The sequence below is a fragment of the Pseudorca crassidens genome, chromosome 19, assembly GCF_039906515.1.
Source record: "Pseudorca crassidens isolate mPseCra1 chromosome 19, mPseCra1.hap1, whole genome shotgun sequence".
NCBI lineage: Eukaryota > Metazoa > Chordata > Mammalia > Artiodactyla > Delphinidae > Pseudorca > Pseudorca crassidens.
The window spans coordinates 53,683,045-53,707,947 of record NC_090314.1 but is presented as its reverse complement, the minus strand read 5'-3'; the positions used below and the strand labels follow the sequence as shown (position 1 = coordinate 53,707,947).

The 24,903-nt window shown below is 43.1% G+C and overlaps 1 protein-coding gene across 6 annotated transcripts in view; it reads left to right on the top strand.

The window, feature by feature from the left end:
• RNF213 (ring finger protein 213) overlaps positions 1–24,903 on the top strand; it is a 112,253-nt gene that overhangs the window by 34,528 nt on the left and 52,822 nt on the right. For 5 of the 6 annotated variants that reach the window (XM_067715834.1, XM_067715830.1, XM_067715835.1 and 2 more), the window contains 13 exons: positions 200–397; positions 4,044–4,266; positions 5,050–5,105; positions 6,249–6,402; positions 9,091–9,261; positions 13,910–13,999; positions 15,138–15,260; positions 16,108–16,288; positions 18,242–18,457; positions 18,795–18,944; positions 21,459–22,048; positions 22,882–23,044; positions 24,186–24,403. In XM_067715834.1, coding sequence (XP_067571935.1) covers positions 200–397; positions 4,044–4,266; positions 5,050–5,105; positions 6,249–6,402; positions 9,091–9,261; positions 13,910–13,999; positions 15,138–15,260; positions 16,108–16,288; positions 18,242–18,457; positions 18,795–18,944; positions 21,459–22,048; positions 22,882–23,044; positions 24,186–24,403 — 2,533 coding nt within the window. The remainder of the gene's footprint in view (positions 1–199; positions 398–4,043; positions 4,267–5,049; positions 5,106–6,248; positions 6,403–9,090; positions 9,262–13,909; positions 14,000–15,137; positions 15,261–16,107; positions 16,289–18,241; positions 18,458–18,794; positions 18,945–21,458; positions 22,049–22,881; positions 23,045–24,185; positions 24,404–24,903) is intronic. The other variant, XM_067715832.1, reaches the window with a different exon arrangement.

Here is a 24,903-nt window from a genome sequence, read left to right as displayed (position 1 = left end):
TGCCTGATGCTTTTTGGGGGTGCCGAGGGGGCCCCTGAGGTTTCTCCCTGATCTGGTCACTCTGTGCTCAGACACCCGGAGCGCTCTTATCTTATGCTCTGTGCGAGGAGCTGTCCCTTCGCTGGTGGGTGTCAGACCCCCGGGGCTGGCCTGACACTGGCCGTGCTGGGCTCACATGGGATCTCTGTTCCCTTTCTAGCTGGCGAGCATCCATGGTAAACCTGTGCCAAATATGCATGGACAGAAAGGTTGACCATTGGGTATGTGCCCTGCCTGTGCTGCACCACTGCATGGACCTGTCCTCACCAGCCCAGGACTCAGGCGTGCAGCCCGAGGACACCTGGGCAGCCCTTGAAGGCATCTCCTTCTCGGAGTTTCGGGAAAAAAGAGCAGATCAGTAAGTTACAGACCTGCACTTAACATATGTAAATCTTGGAATCATAACTGTGCTTCCAAGATCTCCAGTGGACTTTTAGTACCCACTCATTCCTGCTTTTAGTGATGGAAGTAATGTATCACTTCTTTTTAAATTACTTCTTTAAAGATTTTAGGGGATTTCCCTGGTGGCTCAGTGGTTAAGAATCCGCCTGCCAGTGCAGGGGACACGGGTTCGAACCCTGGTCTGGGAAGATACATGCCTTGGAGCAACTAAGCCCGTGCACCACAACTACTGAGGCTGTGCTCTAGAGCCCATGAGCCACAACTACTGAGCCTGCGTGCTGCAACTACTGAAGCCCACGTGCTTAGAGCCCGTGCTCCACAACAAGAGAAGCTACCACAATGAGAAGCCTGCACACTGCAACGAAGAGTAGCCCCCTCTCCCCACAACTAGAGAAAGCCCGTGCACAGCAATGAAGACCCATCGCAGCCAAAAAATAAATTAAATTAAATTTTTTTTTAATTAAATTTTTTTAAAAAAAAGAATTTTAAACAAGCAAGAAATACAAAGAAAAATACAAAAATGGCCTGCAACCCCAGAGCTAATCATTGCTGTTGACACTTTGGCCTGTGTATTTGCAGGGTTTTGTCCAAATGTCGATACGTGGGTGCTTTATATGCTTAAAAATCAACCACAGGGCTTCCCTGGTGGCGCAGTGGTTGAGAGTCTGCCGGCCGATGCAGGGGACACGGGTGCGTGCCCCGGTCCGGGAAGATCCCACATGCTGCGGAGCGGCTGGGCCCGTGAGCCATGGCCGCTGAGCCTGCGCATCCAGAGCCTGTGCTCCGCAACGGAGAGGCCACAACAGTGAGAGGCCTGCGTACTGCAAAAAAAAAAAAAAAAAATCAACCACAAAAGATAGATTATGTATTTTTCTTACAGTTTTATTGAGATATAATTGACCTATAGCACTGTATAAGTTTAAGGTGTACAGCATAATGATTTGACTTACATCACAAAATGATGACCAACGATAAGTTTAGTGAACATCTATTATTACCTCATAGGTGCAAAATTAAAGAAATAGAAAAAAAGTTTCTCCCTTGCGATGAGAACTCTTAGGATTTCCTCTCTGAACAGCTTTCATATATAACACAGAGCAGTGTTCATTATATTTATCATGTTGTACGTTATATCCGTAGCATTTATTTATCTTATGTCTGGAAGTTTGCACCTTTTGTCTGGTTTCATGCAATTCCCTCCTGCCCCGCCTCTATGATAGATTATTGATTCTGTTTTATCCTGTTTTCCAACCTTCTTTTTTTCATTTAACAGTATATTGTGAACGATTTTTTTTGCCAGTAAATATATACCTACTTTTGTAATGACTGCTTAGTGTTGCAAATTTGATTTAGCCGGTTCTCTGTACCTGGACGCTTGGATTATTTCTGCACTTTCGCTTTGTAAGCATGCTTTGATGCACTTCTTTGTAATTTTCCCTGTCCAATTATTTCCTCAAGATAAATTCCTGAAAGTAGAATTTCACAGATCAGAGGCTTTGCACATTGTAGGTGCACATCTTGAGGTAGTGAAGTACTATTTTGAGGCAAGGAAAGATTTCTTAGAGAAGACACAGAAAGCACAATCCATAAAAGAAAAATGGTAAATCAAATTTAAGTACAAAAGCTAAATAAAAAATACAAATTCAGTACAAAAAAATTAATACTAACACTTATTTCCAAGCACAGATAACATCCCCCATTTACTTTGTTTTTTGTCAAAGAAACTATTCCAAGTCTCTCATCTGCCCTCCCCGCCCCTAATCCAATAGGATCTAGCCTATAGGTTTTTAGGAATTGAAATAGTGAGTGAGCTGAATTATTTCTTCTTCACTATTATTGGAACGTTTTGAAATTAAAGCCAAATTAAGATTATTTATATAATTATATATATTTTAAATTGCCCTTCAAGGGGCATTTATCTAGAAGACTGACTATCTAGAAGAAATTTAGCTGGAGAATGACAAACATTAGCATTGGTCTTAAAGATCGTGTCTTTTAGGCAAAAGTGGCCTTTAGTATGTAGTGAAGCTTTATCCATCCATATGTTTCGCGTAGCCTCTGTCGCTTCTGTGTCACTCGGCTGTATTTACTTTCCCGTTGTCATCTTTTCGGGTCTCCAGGACAGTGTTACAGAACAGCATAATTTAAAGACCTTCCCCAGACTGGGTTTGCATAGACTGTTTGATCCAGGGCGCTTGCTTATTCACGCATCAACATGCTTAGTTCATAAATTATTGCACCCACAATGGAAAACAGTATCAAAAGTTAAAAAAAGAACTGCCATAGGATTGCCATAGGATTGCCAGCAGTCCTACTTGTGGGTATGTAACCCAAGGAAATGAAATAAGTATCTCAAAGAGATATCTGTACCCCTGTGTTCATTGCAGCATTATTCACAATAGGCAAGATGTGGAAGCAACCTACGTGTCCATCAACAAATGAATAAATAAAGCAGTGGTGTGTATATGTGTGTGTGTGTATACATATATATGATGTATATATACTTGTGTATATCATCATATATATGTATATATGACGCAGTATTATTCAGCCACAAAAAAAAGGGAATCCTGCCACTTGCAACACATGGATGGACCTTGAGGGCATTATGCTAAGTGAGATAAGTCAGATAGATAAAGGCAAATACTGTATGATATCACTTATATGTGAAATGTAAAAAAGTCAAACTCACAGAAGCAGAGAGTAGAATGGTGATTACCAGGGGCTGGGAGGTGGGGAAAAGGGGAGATGTTGGTCAGAGTACAAACTTCAGTACTCTGAAGAGAAATTAGTTCTGGGGAGCTAATGTACAGCATGGTAACTATAGTTAATAATACTGTATTGTTTACTTATAGTAAGCTAAGAGAGTAGCAACTTTTAAATGTTTTCACCACAAAAAATGTTTTCACCACAGAAAAGAAATGGTAACTATATGACACAATGGGTGTAGCTATCAAGTAATGCTATGGTGGTAATCATTTTGCAATAAGAAAGAGTATCAAATCAACACATTTAACCTTAACCGTAACACAGCGTCATATGCCAGTTGTATCTCAGTAAAGCTGGAAAGTGCTTAATTTTGGGTGGATTCTTTTATTATTATGATAAAATATACCTAACCTACAATTTACCATTTTAATCATTTTAAGTGTACGGTTCAGTGGCATTAAGTACATTCACATTGTTATGCAACTGTCACCCCCATCCGTCTCCAGAACTTTTCATCTTGTAAAACTGAAACTGTGTCCCCATTAAACAACAACTGTCTACTCCCTCCCTCACTACCAGCCCCTGGCACCCACCACTCTACTGTCTGTCTCTATGAATCTGGCTCCTCTAGGGACCTCACATAAGTGGAATCAGAGTATTTGTCCTTTTGTAAGTGGCTGATTTAACTGAGCATCATGTCCTCAGAGTTCATCCATGTTGCTGAATCCTTAATATATTATTGTTTACTTCTCATTTGATTGAGTTCTTAGCATTTAAATCATTTTTGAAATCAGAACTTTTCAGATCCCTTCTAACATAATTTTAACTAACTTGGTCTGTTTTACTGATCTCACTGTTGCCCTTTTTTTCTGTTCCAATTTTCCCTTATATAGGAAACAATTACTCCAGCTAATGGGAAAGAACAGACATTTGCTAAATGTGGATGAGTATCTGTTCCGATCCTGGTTCAGTTTGCTCCCTCTGAGTAACTTGGTTCATTACATGGAAGACCTCATTGACTACCTGAGTTACTCACCCCCTCGTATCCTGGACTGTCTTCTAGGGACTTGGTACCGGCTTGAAGGACTTGAGGAAATCTCCAACAGAAATTCCCAGGTTTGTTGTCTGGAATCGGTTCTTGAGTCCTTGCTTAGCAAAAGCAGATCAAAACCGAATCAGTCAGAATGTGTGATTCTCCTTTTCTGAAAACCTGACAGGGTAAAGCATTTAGAAAAAAGAGAACCAGGAGGGGTCAATATTTCATAGGGTAAAGGGTTGATTTACTTGAGTTATTCTGTTTCAGTAAATAGAACTCAATAAAACAGTAGCCTTTGGGTATGTGTGATTGTGCAGGGCAGGGCTAGAAGTTATTCTGAGTATTGGTCCACTTCCTAATTGCTCTCTGTCCTTTCCCATTTTGGGGGTGGATAAAATGGTATTATTTTATTTTTAAAAACATATTTATTTATTTTTGGTTACTTTGGGTCTTAGTTGCGGCATGCAGGATCTTTTGTTGCTGCGTGCGGGCTCTTTGTTGCAGCGCACAGGCTTCTCCCTAGTTGTGGCACGTGAGCTCAGTAGTTGTGGCGTGGGCTTAGTTGCCCTGTGGCATGTGGGATCTTAGTTCCCTAACCAGGGATCGAACCTCCATCCCCTGCATTGGAAGGCGGATTCTTAACTACTGGACCACAAGGGAAGTCCCCAAAACAGTATAATTTTAAATCCTGAGTTTTATTTGTGGAAGGTATAAGATTAGTACTTGAGCCCCTTAAAATTTGTTTATAGAAAGAAAATAATTATTATGCTCTATTTATGTTGGATTTTGGGGGGTCTGTTTTAGCAAAGATGGTGGCATCATGATTAAATCCTCTCTTTTTTTTCTTTTCTTCCCCACCCTAGAGTATTAAGAGTACTTTTGAAATGCTGTTGCACCTCCTGGATATGTTTCGGGAAAAGTAAGTAGAAAAGTAAAGTGTAGTCTCTCTCCTCTTGCACACGGTTATCGCCTACTGATTGGCTGTATCCCATATTTGCTGTCATTAATGGAAGGTCATAAATTAATATATATCCCACTTCTTTTTTCTAGGTATTAATGTAATCATGCTACTTTTTAAAAAAGGGAAAAGCATAGAAATCAGCTGCTAAGATTTTGGTTTATTTCCATCTGGTCTTTTTTCCTGTGCATTTTTGTCATTTATTTTTAAGTGATCACCATCATATTACATATTCATGCTTGCATCCTGCATTTCGTCAGCATTTAGTCTTCAAATTTTTTTTACAAGTCAGGGAAGTTGAAAATAAAAATCAAAGTTAGCTTTCCGTAATCATCTGAGATTACTTGCTCCTGCAAATTTGTGTGACCTCTGATACCCAGAAGGCACAGTGTACCGAATGCAGAACAATAGAAATGTACCTGTGGGAGAGAAGGTATTTTCCGAGATACTTGGAGCACTGCCAGGATCACCTCATCTGAATTAGTAGGGTGTTCAGGATGGAGGTGGGGGTGTCAGGTCTTCATTAACATCAAGCACCTGGGGCTTCAGGGACCCCACCTAATTCTGTGTATTACAGAATTGACCCAGGTAATTCCTTTCTCATGCTGCCTTCTAAACCCCACTCTGATCAACTCCCTAACTCTCAGCTCTGGTCATGTGTCAACCAGTAAGCAAGTCCACACAGAGCGGGAAGAGATTTCATGCACAGGATATCCCAGGATATATTCTTCTAGCATTTCTTTCTCTTTCTCCCTCCCTGTATCTTCCTGATTTTTTAAAAAATTTATATGGTATTTGAATCTTTGGTAATATGCATCCCTAAGATTTTTTTCAAACAAAGGAATACACTTGGAAATAGTTTAACTTGCTTTTGTTAAAATAGTTCAGACCATGGAGGCAAACCAAAAGGACTTTGTTTCCTTTTTATCTTAATCCCAAGTTCAAGATAGATGGAAATGTCCTGGATGTTAACCTATATGGGATCAAGTACACGCCTTCCTTGTAGGTGTTTTAAAGGGAAGGAACTCGTCATGGATAAGGGGTACTGTTTTCTCATTCCTCCTAAATTACTTCATTGATTTCTTTCAACTCTTTGTGGGGTAGGATTCTTGAGGAGCCCTTGATACAGTCCTACTTGACTGTGTGCCTGAAACTTCACGAAACTACCTGCAGAATAACAAAAGAATACACGTTTTATGAGATGCCTGCCTTATCTGCTGAGATTGTTTGCAGAATTATTATACTTAAACTTCTAGTGGTAAGTGGAACACGTACACGTAATGTTGTACCCAGGAGAGCTATGGAACCTGAAGCACCCTCAGTTCAAAAAGGAGATAGGCTAATTCTAGGATTGCTGGAATGACACAGAGTGGCTGATTGTGTCATCAGATATTTGTCAGTACCTACTTGATGCCAGGTTTTGTTCTGTGCATCGAGGCTATTTTGGTGAACTAGGGTCTGCGTGCTTGCTCTCAGGGCTTGCGTTGGAGGGAAGGAGGCAGTGCAGGATCTCAAGTGTAGAGTATCAGCTGTGACTGGGTTAATTCAAGAGCTCTGCAAGTGGCTGGGACTTCAGGCAAGGACCTCCCCACCTAAATGCATATTCATGCCTAGTCTTTCCCACCTGAGCTTTATTCCTGTTCACTGAAACTCAAATACAGTAGCGAGGTCCACACACCTAAGTGCCCACCTTAGAGCCTTTCCACACAGGCTCCATCTCCCTCATCAAGCTGTAGGGACATCCCAGAGCTCTGTCCCCCCTCGCTCCACACCTCCCAGAGGTAACCACTCTCCTGATCTCTACCACCACGGATTAGTTTTGCCCATCTTTGAACTCTTTCCTTTTTGTGTCTGGCTTTCTTCACTTGACGTGACATCTCTGAGTTCCATCCATGACGTTGCTTGTTGTGCGCAGCTTATATTTTCCCATTGTTGTGTGATCTTCACCAGCTTGAGTTTGAGCTTCCACATGAAGGTGATAGATGATTTCATATTTAGATCGACCAATTATTTGTTAAGCATTTGACACGTCAGAACTGGGACGTTAGTGATATAAAATAATTAAGTATATGTTTTAACTTGTTCCTTTTCGTTTTTCTTCTTTAAAATACCAAGGATACATTTTAAAATAAACATTATTGGTAAGATGATTGCTTTCTCCTGAAGTGGGTATTATTTAAACCATCATAGGCAGGTGCCAACGTCTAGATAAACTGTGTTCAAGAAATTTGAAATTTGTCAGTTACTTAGGGTATATGTCCCTGTAGAAATAACTATCTTAAATGTTGGTTGGGATCTCAGATTAGTGCAATCCACAGTCTGATCCAAATACTCTACCTGTGCCATAAAAGCAGAAAGCTTTGCAGAACTGAAATTAAATAAAACCAAAGTATATGAAGAGTTTTTGCAAAGCTTTTGGTTGCATGCTGACATAAAGGGTTGATAGGATTGATAGGACATCAGATCGAGAAAAACAAGGAGCAAAGCTGAAGGTTCTAGAGTAGATTTTCAGACTTGGGTTATCCACTTACGTCCATCATCTGTGCTGGGTGCAGGGGACACCCAGATGGAGAAGACAGGTCCCTGGCAGCAGGGATGCGTAGGAGGGGGACCATCCTGTGAGCACATAATTGCAGCACAGTGGCTTAATGCTAAGCTGGAGTGTTGATCAGGTGCCCTGGGAACAAAGGGCCTTCGGAGGGGCTGACGTTCCCACAGGGCGAGAGAGCAGCCCGTGCAGTGTCAGGGAGGAGAGGAACATGCTGCTCCGGAGGACCCACAGGTAGCCTAGTGTGGCTGGAGATGGAGCTGAGATCTAGGCAATGCCAGATCACAGATGGCATGCACACCCTGCTAAAGCTTCCAGATTATTCTAGAAGCTGTTGCACCATGCGGGGATGTTCCGCATGGGTCAGCGTGTCCTGCTTTCAGCTCAGAACTGTCGCTGGCCCTTGCCACCCACATCCTGAGTGCTATGCTCCCGTCACACCTGTACCCCAGCCCACCACTCCCATGCTGCCCAGAGCTCCCCGAATCTTTCAGGGAAGAACTGCCCCCACCAGGCTGGGTACAGCACCCTTTATGTGCCTTGAAAATAGCTTGTGCTTTCTCATCTTGGCACTTGCTCTGGTTACTGACCGTGCTGTCAGCTCCTTGGGCAGCTGCCTCGCCACCGCGTCTTTAGCCCTTGGGCCAGGCATCTCTGGAGGGAGGGAGTGACACCAACAGATTCAATTTTGGGGGGTCCTGACACACAATTTGAGGGGCTCAGTTGAAGCAAAAGGAAACACACACAGAACTGGGAGAGACCTCTAAGTGGGGCTGATGGCTGGGCTGTATCTGCTTTGTGGTAAAGGTGCTTCTGGTGAGAAGGAGAGGGAGAGAGGGAGGGAGGCATCCTTGGAGCCCTTGACCCCGGGGAAAAGGGGCTTTTCAGGGAGAGGGAATGAAGGGAGAACCTCAAGGAAAGAGCACCAGTGGTTGGGGACGTGGGTTTACCTCCTGGCCCGCAGACCAAACATGTCACTGAGGAGCAGGGTTTACACTAGCTCGGCTTCTCTGAACTGCTGGAAGCTCTGAGCCCTGGGTGCCTCCTTCGCACCCTGTCCAGAGGAAGCTTGTCAGCTCTTCCTCGGCTCAGAGCCCAGGAAGTCTGTGCATTGGCGAGGCAGAGTTGCCTCTGTTAACAGTTGCCTGGGGTCATTTATTGGGGCATCCATGCCACTCCTTCTCCTGCCTTGTTCCCCCATGCTGCCCACCCAGAGTGAAGCCGAAATGTTCTGGGGAAATGAAAGTGCTATGAATGTGCAGGCTCTGGCCAGGCCGGTGAGTCTGAGCGCACAGGTGGTGTCGGGCGTGCAGGGGGGAAGGGAGTGGCATCTGGCCGATCCTTTGGGTCCACAGCGCAGGGACAATTAAACTCTCTGTCTCTCACTTGTGGTGACAGGATTCAGCAGGAGGACAGGGAAATGAAACTGGAAAGAAGAATTCAGTAAAAACAGTCTTCCAGGGGACTCTCGCCGCTACAAGATCTTGGCTTCAGAGAATTTTTCAAAAGGGCATATTCCAGACTGAGTATTCGTTTTCTGTCACCTTCACTTACTGCGAGGAGATTGAGGTAAGCCCTGCCGAGTGCAGGGAACCCAGTGGGTCTTGTTTGCAGAATGGGCAGCTGCTCCCCTAACAGGACCCAAGGGCATGGGCACCCTGGTGGGTGGGCCATGGTCCCCACACCGATGGTGAGGCTGCTGAATGGTGAGGACAGACCTTGTTGGGCTGGCGGGGAGGGGCATTCGAGTCTGATCCAGTGCTGAGGTTATGAGTCAGGTTTATGATGTTGAAAGTGGAAGAATAAGATGGAAGCAAGAGCTACTTGAAAGGGAAACTGGGCAGAGTGGCGTCTGAATGTGAGGAAACTGGAAATCAGTTCCAAAATGTTGGGAGGCAGGGAGGGCTTCCAGAAACCGAGGTGTGGACAGAATCTTGTGCCACTGAGGAGGAAGAGGGAGGGCCTAAATACTGTTGGCTCCAGGACAAAGTTCTAGAAAGTGATATAAGCAAACCAACCAAATGGCCCTCTGACGTCATCAAACCAGACTTCAATAGGCTGTTGCCTTCCAGGGATACTTTAATGGAGTCATTATAAAATCATATAGCTGAGACTGTGCATGAGCAGAGACAAATGACTCTCACTCCATCTCAGACTTCTTCAAACTTATTACCTATCTACACAGAGGGGAGAAGATCATTAATCCAAATACCCAGAGCCCAGAACTCTGACCACTCACCCTCACCGGGGCAGAGTCTAAGGTCAAAACAAGGAAAACATACATACATCTTGAACTTGGTTTAGAAGTTTTGCTGTTGGCAGTGGAATGGGTGTAGCAAGTCTGGAGCTATGTTGTGTGTACTCTAAGGCTGAGCAGATGGACACAGGGTTGCTGCTGTTGGAAGCCAAGGTTCTTTCTTACTGGAGGAGGGACGTGTGGACCAGGGGAGAGAGGAGGAGGTCTGTGGTTTGGAAGGAGCTAGAGGTATAGTGTGAACTCATGATTTAAAAAGCAACAACAGGTAAAAGACCTGTACTAATAAAACTATGAGACACTGATGAAAGAAATCAAAAATGACACACACAGATGGAGAAATATACCATGTTTTTGGATTGGAAGAATCAATATTGTGAAAATGACTATACTACCCAAAGCAATCTACAGATTCAATGCAATCCCTATCAAATTACCAGTGGCATTTTTTACAGAACTAGAACAAAAAATCTTAAAATTTGTATGGAGACACAAAAGACCCTGAATAGCCAAATCAATCTTGAGGAAAAAAAAATGGAGCTGGAGGAATCAGACTCCCTGACTTCAAACCATACTACAAAGCTCCAGTAATCAAGACAATATGGTACTGGCACAAAAACAGAAATATAGATCAATGGAACAGGATAGAAAGCCCAGAGATAAACCCATGCAACTATGGTCAACTAATCCATGGCACAGGATGCAAGGATATACAATGGAGAAAAGACAGTCTCTTCAATAAGTGGTGCTGGGAAAACTGGACAGCTACATGTAAAAGAATGAAATTAGAATACTCCCTAACACCATACACAACAATAAACTCAACATGGATTCGAGACCTAAATGTAAGACTGGACACTATAAAACTCTTAGAGGCAAACATAGGAAGAACACTGTTTGACATAAATCACAGCAAGATCTTTTTTGACCCACCTCCTAGAGTAATGGAAATAAAAACAAAAATAAATAGGACCTAATGAAACTTAAAAGCTTTTGCACAGCAAAGGAAACTATAAACAAGACGAAAAGACAACCCTCAGAATGGGAGAAAATATTTGCAAACGAGTCAATGGACAAAGGATTAATCTCCAAGATACATAAACAGCTCATGCAGCTCAATATTAAAAAAACAAACAACCCAACCAAACAATGGGCAGAAGACCTAAATAGACATTTCTCCAAAGAAGACATATAGATGGCCAAGAAGCACATGAAAAGCTGCTCAACAACACTAATGATTAGAGAAATGCAAATCAAAACTACAATGAGTGTCACCTCACACCAGTTAGAATGGGCATCATCAGAAAATCTACAAACAACAAGTGCTGGAGAGGGTGTGGAGAAAAGGGAACCCTCTTGCACTGTTGGTGGAAATGTAAGTTGATACAACCACTAAGGAGAACAGTATGGATCTTCCTTAAAAAACTAAAAATAGAATTACCATATGACCCAGCAATCCCACTACTGGGCATATACCCAGAGAAAACCATAATTCAAAAAGACACATGCATCCCAATGTTCATTGCAGCACTAGTTACAATAGCCAGGTCATGGAAGCAACCTAAATGCCCATCGACAGACAAATGGATAAAGAAGATGTGGTACATATATACGATGGAATATTACTCTGCCATAAAAAGGAACGAAATTGGGTCGTTTGTGAAGACATGGATGGACATAGAGGCTGTCATACAGAGTGAAGTAAGTCAGAAAGAGAAAAACAAATATCGTATATTAACACATATATGTGGAATCTAGAAAAATGGTACAGATGAACTGGTTTGCAAGGCAGAAATAGACACAGATGTAGAGAACAAACGTATGGACACCAAGGAGGGAAAGCGGGGGTGGGGTGGTGGTGGTGGTGGGATGAATTGGGAGATTGGTATTGAGATATATACACTAATATGTATAAAGTAGATAACGAATAAGAACCTGCTGTATAATAAATAAATAGCAACAACAGGGGCTTCCCTGGTAGCACAGTGGTTGGGAGTCCGCCTGCCAATGCAGGGGACACAGGTTCGAGCCCTGGTCCAGGAAGATCCCACATCCGTGAAGCAGCTGAGCCCCTGCACCACAACTACTGAGCCTGCACTCTAGAGCCCGCGAGCCACACTATTGAAGCCCACGTGTCTAGAGCCCGTGCTCCGCAACAAGAGAAGTCACCACAATGAGAAGCTGTGCACTGCAACAAAGTGTAGCTCATGCTCGCCGCAACTAGAGAAAGCCTGTGCACGGCAACGAAGACCCATCGCAGCCAAAAATAAATAAATATTGTAAAAATTAAAAAAATAAAAAGCAACCACAGTTCCTGACTCCGTCCACTGAAAGGGCCTCGAGATTGTGACACCGAGGTCCGTGAGCACACCCAGAGCCCTAGTCATGGCTTCTAAATGTCATTTCCCGTGAAAACCAAACCAAAACAAAACCCCCCCAAACCTGTGCTTCTGGAAGGAACAGCAGATTCTAGAGGTGGGGCTGAAGAAGTGAAAGGCCAGCCTGAAACACCTTGTATTGCCAGAAAGTAGAAGTGCTTGAAGTCTAGTGGTGACATGTCACAAGGAGGCAGGACTAGATCCAAGGTGATATCCTAGGTTAGATCCTGGATGGTAAAAGGATGTTCATGGGAAAAAAGTGGTGAAATCCAAATAAAGCCAGTGGTTTTGTTCGTGGTAATCTAGCAATGCTAATTACTTAGCTTTGACAACTGTACTATGGCTACGTAACGTGTTAGCACTCGGGGAAATTGGGCTGAGAGTATCTGGAACTCTCCATACTATCTCTGCAGTATTTCCGTACCTCTAAAATTATTACATTTTTAAAAAAAGGAGACAGAAGCTAGCTTGCAGGGGTTCCCACTATCCAAATCTGAGGCAATTGGAGTATCACAATGAGTAATGACCAGAAGAGGATTATCATATTAGAGATTATCGTATTAGGTGGAGTAAATCAGACAGAGAAAGACAAATACCATATGCTGTCACTTACATGTGGGATCTAAAATACAACACAAATGAACTTATTTACTAAACAGAGACAGACTCACAGACGTAGAGAACAGACTTGTGGTTACCAAAAGGGAAAGGGGGTCTGGGAGGGATAAATTAGGAGTTTGGGATTAACAGATACAAACTACTAATATATAAAATAGGTAAACAAGGCCCAACTGTATAGCACAGGGAACTATATTCAATATCCTGTAGTAAACCATAATGGAAAAGAAAACAACTTTGTTATCATCATAACAGAAAGGAAAACAGAAAAGGCCAGAGAACTCTTCTAGAAAAGAGACATGGTAACTAAATGCAGTGTTTGTCCGTCAGTTGGATCCATGACCCAAACAGTCAGGAAGGACACCTGTGGGCAATGAGAGAAATGTGGACATGGACCCTTCCTCGAGAAAGGTCACACCCACGTGAACTGGCCTCAGCATGACACCTGTACTACCATGTGTAGCAGAAGGGACATGGTGTTGGGGATGCCTGCCCAGGACTTATGGGCCAAGGGACATGACGTCTGCAACTTCCTTCCGATGGTTCAGCAGAGAAAATGCCTATTTCTAGAGAGACTAAAGGGAGCACAAAAGAGAAAGAGATAAAGCAGTCGCTTTAAACACTGGGGAGCCTAGCTGAAGGTATATGAGTGTCCTTGTGCTGTCATTGCAACTTTCTGTTAAGTTTGAAACTTTTTGAAATAAAACAATGGAGGGAAATCCTTTCAGGTTAAAAACCAGTTACACAGTGGAAGAGACTGTAGAGATGACCTGTCCCAGTCAGGACCCTTCGTTTTATAAGGCTAAGGTGGGTTGCCCTGACACACCAGTGACACAGCAGACCATTGACAAAGATGAGTCAGAACCCAGGTGTCTTTGAAGCGCTGTGCCTAATCATCTTCCTTCATAGAATTCCACTGTGGCATCTAGGTGTCCTAGTGGCTGTCCCTTACATGTGGGTTTTGCAGGTCTGGAGGCGACTGGTGGAAATAAACTTCCCTGCAGAGCATGGCTGGAAGGAATCCTTGCTGGGGGACATGGAAGGGAGGCTCAAACAGGTACTGAAAGTTGGGGGATGTTCTTTTTGGAAGTCGGTAAAACCAGACCGTGAGAAGCAACCAAGACACGTGATGACTGCATTTGAAGGGACAGGGCATGGGGTTCATATGACTCTGTCATATGATTTCTGATTCAGCCTTAATAGTTTGACTGCAGATGGTATTCCAGAGAAGAATAAGGGCACAAGGTCTGGGCACCAGGGGAACCCTCAGCATGCATGGGGTTCTAATTGGCACTAACCCTATATGCTGTGGCTCTAAGTGGCCTGTTGGTGACAAGAGCCTTATTAAACCCAGTGACAAGTGGGGACAACACAAAATTGCTCCCCATTTTTAATTAAGGCCTGTGACCCTAGAAAATTCAGGTTTTAAAAAACGGGATATGAGGGTTTTCTACGTAACTGTTAAATGGATCTTTTTAGGAAAAGAGAAGCAAAGAAGAAACCTTTTTTAATTAATTAATTTTAAAAATTTATATTTTTGTTATACATTTATTTTATTTATTTTTGGCTGCGTTGGGTCTTCATTGCTGCTCAGGCCTTCTCTAGTTGCGGCGAGCGGGGACTACTCTTCGTTGCAGTGTGCGAGCTTCTTATTGCGGTGGCTTCTCTTGTTGCAGAGCACAGCCTCTAGGCGTGCAGGCTTCAGTAGTTGTGGCACGCAGGCTCGGTAGATGTGGCACGCAGGCTCACTAGATGTGGCTTGCAAGATCTAGAGCGCAGGCTCAGTAGTTGTGGTGCATGCGCTCAGTTGCTCCGCGGCATGTGGGAATCTTCCCGGACCAGAGCTTGAATCCATGTCCCCCGTACTGGCAGGCAGATTGACAGCCACTGCGCCACCAGGGAAGCCCTTTTTTTTTTTTTTTTTTAAATTTACCTGCTTTTGCAAGCTGCTGAGCCGGATGCTTTTTCTGCAAAGTGGGAATTTTAGCCTTCTTGGTCTTGTTTGAATTTTTGCCTTGTTGGTCTAATGGTTAGAGGCAGGGAGGACATGCTTAGCATGGGATGGGAAGAAGGTCAAAATAATGGGGAGCTGATACAGTAGTAGGAAAGTGAAAATTACTAGGGTGTTTTCATTCCATAGTGTCTGAGAGTGCAGCACCCCAAACCTATAACACCCTCATCTTCCCGTCTTGCAGGAGAAGCCTCTCTCCCAGATCTCTGCCTTCTGTAGCACTAACTGGGATGCTGCAGGTGCAGAAGACAGTGTGTCGAAACGCTTTGAGATGTGTGCCATTGAAGCCGTGAGCTCGATCTGCCAGGTGAACAACCTTTCCCACTCAAGAATTGCGTTTGGGTTCACACCTGCCTTCTGTCTTCATCAACTAAAGGCTATTAAGTGCCGCTGGTTCTGAGACCCTGCACCAATGCAAAGAATGGGCTCTGGGCATCCCCCTCCCCAGCCTGAAATCCAGTACCCTGTACCCACTCCTTGAAATGCCACTCAGCTTCCTGCTGCTGCATGGTATCATAGCAGTTCACGGGTGACCTCCAGAAATCTCACAGGCTGCTCCTAAATGCCCCATTATTATCATTGCCACCTACCCAGCCTTTGTTTTATTGCTTGCTAATAACACTTGCTTAGCATGCAGTAGAAGACCCCAAAGGTTAGCAAAGCATTATGGAAGAAAAATGTATGAAGTTGAAAAGATTTTATCAATTCACTTAGAAAGAGAATTAAAATTTATGTGTTGTTTGTAGGTAGCTTTACAAGAATTACAGTTAGGAATACAAAGGATACCAGTATTAATGGTTTACTTGTATTATGTTTGATGTTTTTCATAATGTGAAAGTCCCAGGAAAAATGTAGAAACTGGCATTGAGCCAGAGGAAAGAGGGGTGACTTGTGGGTTGTGTCTGTATCTGTCTGTCGGTACCTGTTTCCGCATCCCCAGTATTCATCACTTACGGAGACAGTGCACAGGAAAATGGAAGTGCCCTAAGAAAAGTTAAGCATTTTATTTATAATTGGTTTTTTTGAGGCTTTGTAAAACTAGTTATGAGGGATTTCTGAAATGCTGTTGGGTGGGTAATTTACTTCTGTTATTCAAAAACAAACCAACCAGAAAAACCTTCTAAATATCCCTCTCTTTATTCATTTTCTTGTAGTCTCAGACCAGTATCCTTGAGAAAATCTCTTATAACGACTTGAGGAAATGTGGCACCCTTGTGTCTGCTGTGATCACTAAGTCCTGGCCGAGAAGTAGAGGGGAATTTGTAGATGACTTAGGTGAGGTTTTGAATCACCTGCTCACTTGGCCAGAAGTCAATCATCTCCTCAAGTTGTATGGTATGTTCACAGAGGGTGCTGGGAACATGTGCTCTGTCCAGTGGTGCCTCCTGACCCAAGGGTAGGGCAGAGTATTTGACCTGTGAGTCAGTTCGAATGGGTTGATGTTTGCCAAAAGAAGCAGCCTGGATGGAAGGACCCAGGAAGGTTCATAGTATCTTGTATTGTAATTGAGAGCTAACACTGAAATCCACCATTCATAGAATAGCTGCTGAACACCAGCTACCATGCTGATGTCTTATACTTGAAGTGGTCCTGAGGCTCCTCAGACAAAGAAACTGAGGTGGAGAATGTAATAGGACTTACCCAAGGTCTTGCCAAGAATAAGTGTTAAGAACTGAAATCAAAACCCAAGTGTGTCTGAGTCTAAAACCCTCTCTTTGTTGTTCTGAGATCCATATAAATGTCCGATCCAATACTGGTGACCTTAGCAAAAACTAAGTACTGCCTGATTTTTCCACCCGTACATTCCATGACCCAAGCGTTTGTGACCAAAGAGGGAGAGATGTGTATTTCCCTAAAAACATTATATTCAGGTTTATGTGTGAGTCGTTAGATTCAGATCTAGTGGAAAAGCACCACAGTTAGATTATTTTGCGTCTCAGTTTCATCAAATTACTGGGACAGCCTTAAAACAAAAAGCTAAGTTTCTTCAATGGCAGGGTTGTTGTAGCGATAAAATAAGAAGATTGATGTGGAATTCCTATGTAATGATTAAAAACTACTCATTTGAAAATATTACATTTGGGTCTTTTAAATTAATAGACCTTATATTTTAGAGCAGTTTAAGTTGATAGAAAAATTGAGCAGAAAGTACAGAGATTTCCCATATTTAGCCCCTCCACACACACAGTTTCCTCTATTATTAATGTCTTGCTTCAGTGTGGTACAATTGTTATAACTGATGAGCCAGTACTGATATGTTATTAATAACTAAAGACCAATGTTTACATTGGGTTTACTCTGGTACTTTCTGCGGGTTTTGACAAATGTTTAATGATGTGCATCCACTATTACCGTATCATACCGAATAGTTTCACTGCCCTAAAACCTTGTGTTCCACCTGTTCATCCCTCCCCTCTCCCCTCTTCTACAGTTGTGCCTTTTGCAGAAAGTGATATGGTTGGAATCACACACTCTGTAACCTTTTCAGATTGGCTTCTTCGTTTAGCAACATGCATTGAAGGTTCCTTTTCATACCTCACTTCTTTTTACCACTGAATAATGTTCCATTATGTGAATGGACCACAGTTTGTCCATTCACCTACTGAAGAACATCTTGGATACTTCCAAGATTTTGCAATTGTGAATAAAGCTGCTTTATTTGCTTTTAATGGCATGACCCAACTGTATGACCCTAGTATGACTGGGAGAGAAACCTTCTGGTGGTTAAGTATGTTTGAAAATTTTGCCCTCTAAATTGATCCTAAAATTCACATTCAACATTTTGCAAGATAGCCAAGATGTGTAGAGTATAGCCATTACACTGATGTTTATCTTGTTTCCATGTGCTGTGATGATGCCTCCTTAAGACCACGTAGATAACCCTCACGGGGTGTCAGTGCATCCCTAGTGCAGTTTATTTTTCTCTAAGCGTTCTCAAGATGGGAGATTTTAAAGGCGGTGATGTCTAGTTTAAGAAAGATATTCAGTATACTGAAGAGGGCACAGGTTTAAAATAACTGAGAAATGTGGTTCTCCTGGCTGACTTTGGTCATTTGAGGAATCGTCTTCATGAAGAAGGAAGTCCTTTGGGAGATGAATTTGGGTGAGATGTAAACCTCCTGGGCAAAGCAGAATCGAGGGATGTGAGAAGCACATCTGGAAACACGGAATGACTCTGCTTTATTGTATGGAAGTTGGGTCAGAGCAATGAGGAAGTTACTGGGAATTCAATAACGTGGGAAGGAAGTGGGATGCCCACCGTTTTAACTCTGTTCTTAACTTGATCAGGAACCAATGAGAAAATATTAGAAAATATTACCGATGAAGGGAAGAAGTTGATGGCCACTGCTGACTCTGTGTTCAGAAAAGTTACTAATGACCTCATCAGTGGAGCGATTTTAGTTGGACAACTGGAGCTGATCATAAAACACACCAATCAGTTCCTTGACATCTGGCAGTTAAGTAAGTTGAGATGTGGACTTCAGGCTCATGAGGGGTTAGACGGTAAGAAGCGTCTGTGTTTGCCTGTGTGTCTTGTAGAGGGGCGATCTTTGTCGTCTTTATGATTAGTGGCTCTTCTCGCCAGGAAGTTGACAGGCGATGGCTTCTAATCCTTAGGAAAATAATGGGAAAGTGATAAAATACTGACTGTGTCAGAGCACTGGCTGTTTTTATTCCATGCTGCTGACACGGGGACATCTTGGAGTGGCCCTGCACGCAGCCCCCTGCGTCACCCTCCACATAGCTCAGCACGTGGGGCATGTTCATGTGGGTGGAAGAAATGTCTTGCCACAAGCGAATGTTTGTGTGTTCTACTGGTTTCCTTTTCTTTTTTTTTCAGAGAGTACAAGTCTTCCAGCCCATGAGAAAAGACACGCTATGAAGGAAGTGCTGAGTCTCAGAAAGAATGAACTAGTCACTCTAAAGAATGAGAAAACATATGTTGACTCTCTCCTGAAGTTGTATGGGAGGGTAAAAGACCTGATTAAAGGTGATATTCTTAAGCATTAAAATAAACAAAATTGAGGGGTCCCCAGGAGAGAATGGTCAAAAGAGAATATGATAAAAATGTATCACAGTAGCAGCCTTTTATCTTGGACGGGAGCCTTTTTTAAATGTGTTAATTTTTAACAAAGTTAAAATTTTTTTGGCGATTACTGCCATATCTCTAAATAGCATGCTTAAATATCTCCTTGATTTTTCAGGTTTAAGCATTATCCATGTTAAATGTTAAATCTCCTTATTTTTCCAATTTCTGCCTTACACACATAACCTTTCCAACCTCCCTTTCCTCCAATTTTATCATAATTTTAATTAGATCAGTCCTCAGGGTTTAAATAGTCACGACTGTGTAAATGCACTGTTCATACCTGAGCCATGAAACATACCATGATTCTCTTCCATTTCTTGTGCAAACTGTTTTCTCTAGATTTAAAATTCTTGTCTTGTCCTATGCTTTGTTTTCAATGTATTTGTTTTTAAATTCAATCCCAGACTCTTTACCAACCATTTGAATTTCCTCACAAGGCAATCAGTTTGACTTTTCAGAAGGACTCTCCCCAGACTGGAGGGATGCAGTCCTAGGGATGTCCTGCTTCTGTCCTCGGCTGGATCTGTGTCCTGGGTCCCATGGCTCCCTGCTTTCACTCCTGTGTTTTAGTGAAACACACCCTCTGGTCCCTCCTGAGAAGGGGGCACAGGAGTCGTTGCCTGTCTGAAAATGTCTGCCCGTACATGAGATCTGTTGTTTGGTGCAGAGGTACAGACTGGAAACGTTTTCCTTCAGGATTTGGGATTTGTGGCTCCATGGTCTCTGCAGGGTCGCTGTTGAGAGTCAGATGTGATTCTTATCCTTCGTGGATGACATATTTTCTCTCTCAGGAAGCTCTTGATATCTTTTTGTCCCCCTTATTCTTAAATTTCCTAATGATGTGCCTTGGAATGGGTCTGTTTCCCATCTGTTGTACTGGGCATAATTAAGTGGGTCTTTCTAATCTGGAAATCCAAGTCCTTGAGTTCTGGGGAAACTTCTTGTGTTAGTTAAGTGGTTACTTTTTCTCTTGCTGGAATTCACAGTTGGATGTGTGATCTCCTGGAATGGTCATCTGACTTCCATACATTTTCTCTCCTATTTTCCGTCTCTGTGTTTTGTTCTGCTTTCTGAGCAGTTTCCTTAATTTGACCTTCTAACGTTTCCAGTAAATTTTTAAATTTCTCTTCTTATGTATTTAATTTATAAGAACTCTTTTTTTCCTCTGAGTGATCCTTTTTCTCTGCTATCCTGTTCTTGTTCATGGTTGCAGTATCATATCTTTCTGAGATTATTGATATTTTTGATTTAGAGGTTTTCTTTTTCTTTATCTTGAATAGTTTCCTATTTCCTCCGAGTTGCTTTTATCTCTTGGTATGTTTTAATATCTATTTTTCATATTAAAGACTTTCCCCATCTGTCTAGAAATGCTTGTTTATCTGTTTATATTAAGAGAGGTGCCTAACATGCTAATGGAGGATTCTGAGGGTGGCGTGGCTAGGCTTTGAAATAGCCTGTATCTTTAGCTCCTCTCTCTTGGGCTGCTTAGATTGCCAGTCTCTTGCTTGGAAGGTATAGGCCCCGCTGCCAGGTTTCTGGGAGTCAAGAGAGAAATGAGGTCTGGAGGGTTCTCAGCATCCAATATGCACATCTAGTCTTACTGCCTTCCTTCTTCCTGTATCCTCTGTTCTCCTTTCTTCTTAAATTTAATGGTACGTACCGTCTGTTAGCTTCCTGACAAAGCATACGTGCCTGGAAATGCCTTTATTCTGCCATATACCTGAGACCCCCAATCCAGAGAGCCCTCCGTGTTATCCTGTCTAAAATATAAACCGCCCATTGCTTGCCAGGGTGGAGGAGGTGCCATCAACCTGCCGTATGGAACGGGTGGGGATGAAAATGAGGCTATTTGATGACTTCTTAAGCAGACTTTCAGCCCAGTCCTCCTTATTTTATCACCACCTCCCAAATTTCAGTTACCTGTGCAGCCAGTGTCTGTGCATTGGGGGAAGTCTGTGACACCAGACACGTGGCAGACTCAGGTTTCCCCACCATGGGCTAGGACCCCACGTTCTGAGGCTTAAGACGTCATTTACCCCCTAGCACATCTGCTTTTCAAGTTCCAAAATTTTGTTGCTGTGATCTCCTTTTCTGTCCTTCCCAGCCCTGTTGCTTTATGGCTTTTGAACAACAATCTCTTTTCTATCATTGGAACAGAATATGGGGAGGGAGTGGAAGCATGTGCAGATGTCAGACTGTCATCTTCTCCCAGAAGTTACAAAGCTTTCTTTGTCATGAAAATTGACGAGCTAGGTGAGGGTGGAGACTTAGGGATTCTTACTGAGAACAATGCCAGCAAGTGTGTTCACTTGCATTTCCTTAAGAGCAGCGAGGGGAGTAAAAACTGGGAAAGTAAAATGAAATGATATCATGAATAGAGGTTTCACTTTTGACATTCTCTTATGGTTTCAAAAGTGGATTTTGGAGAGATTGCTGAAAGACATTCGGAAGACCTCAGCGGGAAAAGATTAAACCAAGTCGTGATGGTGAACTTGTCAGCCACCTCCCTCGACTCAACGTGGACAACGCATTACAACCTGAGCCCTGCAGTCCAAGAAATGGCCAGAAATGCAGACTTGCTGAAGGACAGCCTCGTCTTCCAGGTCTTCTGGACAGAAGCCGCCCAGGAGCTGAGTGAGCCAGAGGAGGAGCTGGAAAGGAAACTATTCCACCCTAAAGAGATGTATCAATGTTTATATGGCCCTTGTTTCAAAAGGTTTACGAAACTGTATCAGGATCTGAAGTCAGGGGAAGTCACCTTTGGGGAAATCGATGACATCTTCAAAAACTTTGTGAATAAATACAGCGACCTAACTAAAGACCTCCAGACCATGTGTGCTGTGTACCCCAGTGACCAAAAAGATTGGATCAAGGAGCGAGTCCGGCAGATCGAGGAATACCATCACCTGCATCAGGCTGTCGACTCAGCCAAGGTCATCTTGAAGGTCAAAGAGAATTTGGCCCTGACCGGCGACTTTGGTGTTCTCCACATCTTACTAAGCTTTGTAAGTTATTTACTGGGGACTACTGGGGGTGGGGGTGGCGGGGATGCCGCTCTCGAGCTCTTAAAAACTGGGCAAGATGATTCCGCAGCTTCCTTCAACGTTATTTGTATTTTATTCGATGCCTGCATATGCCAAGGGCTTCGTTCTTACCTTTGTTTACCAACAGTGCGACTGTTTTGGCTAGTGAGGGTTTCCTTGGATCGGCAGGAGGATCGTGAATTTAGGAAAAGGCAATGATCCTCTTTTAGTCATCAGGTATTTGTAAAGAGTCACCTGAGCTCTTTAGGTTCTAAAAGCCATTTGTTTTGTCAGCTCTGCACATCTAGTGCTTACCTGGGAGTGGCACGTGGTACATTATCTGTTACAGTTAAGAAGTGAGTCTTCTGCTTTCTGATTTTTTTAGGTGAGCATTTATAAGGTATATGGTGACCTATATTATTGTATAGACAGGTATGATGGGGACTGGCACATGTAAGCTTGAAGCCCAGCAGCGTGTTTTTGAGTAGGTCACTGTCCTGGTCCTTCTATTATTTACCTAGAAAATAGAAAAAATTACAAGGTGCACCTGGCAGGGTTCTTGTGTAGGTTTGCTTAGCAGAATGCCAGGTGCGGAGGAACTGTAGTTACTATGGATCGAGGCGGGACAGAAGAGCGGCTACAGTGTCCAATCTGGGATAAGAGCTTTATGCACCTGCCAATCCTGGAAGCTTGGTGGGAAGGACTGTCGGGACGGTCAACATTGTTGTTTTGGGGGGTCCAGGAGCCAGTTCCAGTGCACATACAACCTTCTCTTGCAGACTCTCTTTGACAACTTGCTTTGATGACTTTTTTAGACTGTCTTGGACAACTTTCGCCATGAAAAACTGGACCGGATCAACCAGCAGCTTATCCGTGCCAAAAAGCTGCTGCAGGACGTCAATGAGACCCGGTGTCAGTGTCTGAAGGAGCTGTCCCGGAGGAAGGAGTTCATCAGCTGGGTCCGGGAGGCTCTCGGAGGTACAGTCCATCACTGTGGTGGCCGGAAGTCTGGAGCATGTTTAGATGGTTCATAGGGTGGTCTTCCTAAACGTGTGGGCAGCCCCTCCCCTTGATCATGTTCTGAGTAAAGGACCATGAGATGCCATCTGCATTTTTTAAATTAAAACATTTTAATTGAAATGTATTTGCCAGGTAGCATTGTGTAAAGTTAGGGTGTATGGCACATTGATTTGATACATTTATATCTTGTAATATGATTGCCATTGTAACAATAATTAGCCCCACTATCACGCCCTATAATTCTCCTTTCATCTTAGTGATTGTAATAATTAAGTCTAGTCTCTTAGCAAGTTTTCATCTGTATTCTTTGGTAAATGTGCAGGGTGTGCCTCGTTGATTGTAGGTAGCATTTATTTCAGGACAGTATAGCTCATTTTCTGGTGTAAAAACTATTTCCTTGGCTACTTTTTTTCCCTCTCACTCTGGATGCTTGCTGTGAACAGCAAGGGATCATTTTCTTTAAAATTGTGTCCCTTTAGCTTTTTCCTCCAGTTGATTTTTACTAGAAGCCAAGGCGAACTTGTCTTGGCTTAATCACCTCTTCCTGTCGTTGTGCAAGGGCTTGGCAGTCTTTTTAACTCTGTGGCTTTGGTGACTTTAGCAGAATTAATTCATGGAGGGGAGATGGAGCCAGGGAAGAGGGAAGGTGGACAGCCCTGGTGTGCAGGGACAGGGGAGGGGCCGCCTGCTCAGCTCATCACAGACTCGCTGCTTTCAGCTATGGGCTCCTCGGGCCACAGTGATGCACAGATTTTGATTAGTGAGCAGCCATTTTTTATAGATAACTGTCAACGTGTTACTGTTTTTTTCGTAACGAAATGGCAATATTGTCTGATTATATGAAGTAAGGTACACAAAAGCCCCATGCAATGCCTGGACATTGATGCTGTTCAGTAAGGTCAGGTATTGGTCAGCAGTATCAACATAAATGGCAAGAAAGAAAAAAATGCCCCAGGTTCTTATCGAAAGCAAAAAGTGGATAAAACCCCTAAAAATCCACTGAGTATCCATTTATAGCTTCAGTAAGGACCATTGTCGCGGATTTGAGGCTCATGTCATCACGGGGTAGCCCTGCACTCACCTGCCTCTCCCTCCCCAGGCATCACTGAGCTGAAGGTGTTCGTGGACTTGGCCTCCATCTCTGCGGGGGAGAATGACATCGACGTGGATCGGGTGGCTTGCTTCCACGATGCTGTGCAGGGCTTTGCACCCCTGCTGTATGAGCTGGACACGAGTGCGGGTTTCGATGAATTCATGCAACACCTGAAAGAGCTGTGGAAGGCTCTGGATAATGACCACCACCTGCCCCAAAAACTGGTGAGTCTTATTTCTGGCTCCAAAATAGATAAGTGTAATAAAGCATCGCTTAGAAACACTAGGGGCAGGACTGCAAACTATTGCACTCTCACATGGCAGGTTTTTAATGCAGTCATTTAAAAGGATGTTTAAAAACAGTTTCTTCCTGTATGGAAATGCTTTCTCTGTCTTATTATGTTAGAAAATTGGATACAAAACTGCATGTAAATTAGAGTGATTTCTACTATGCGAAAAGAATGGGAAAAATAGACTGAAATATGTTAAAATGTTACCAGTGGTTTTCTCTTAATGGTGGTAATTGTTACTTAATTCTCTATACTTTTTGGTATTTTCCATACTTTCCGCAATTGGTACAGATTCAGTTTTAATCAGAAAAAATAAACATTTCACTGTAAGTTAAACCATCTGCACAGGGCCCAAACAGGCCCATAGTATTGGGTTGGCCAAAAAGTTCATTCAGGTTTTTCTGTAAGATGTTCGGAAAAACCCGAACGAACTGT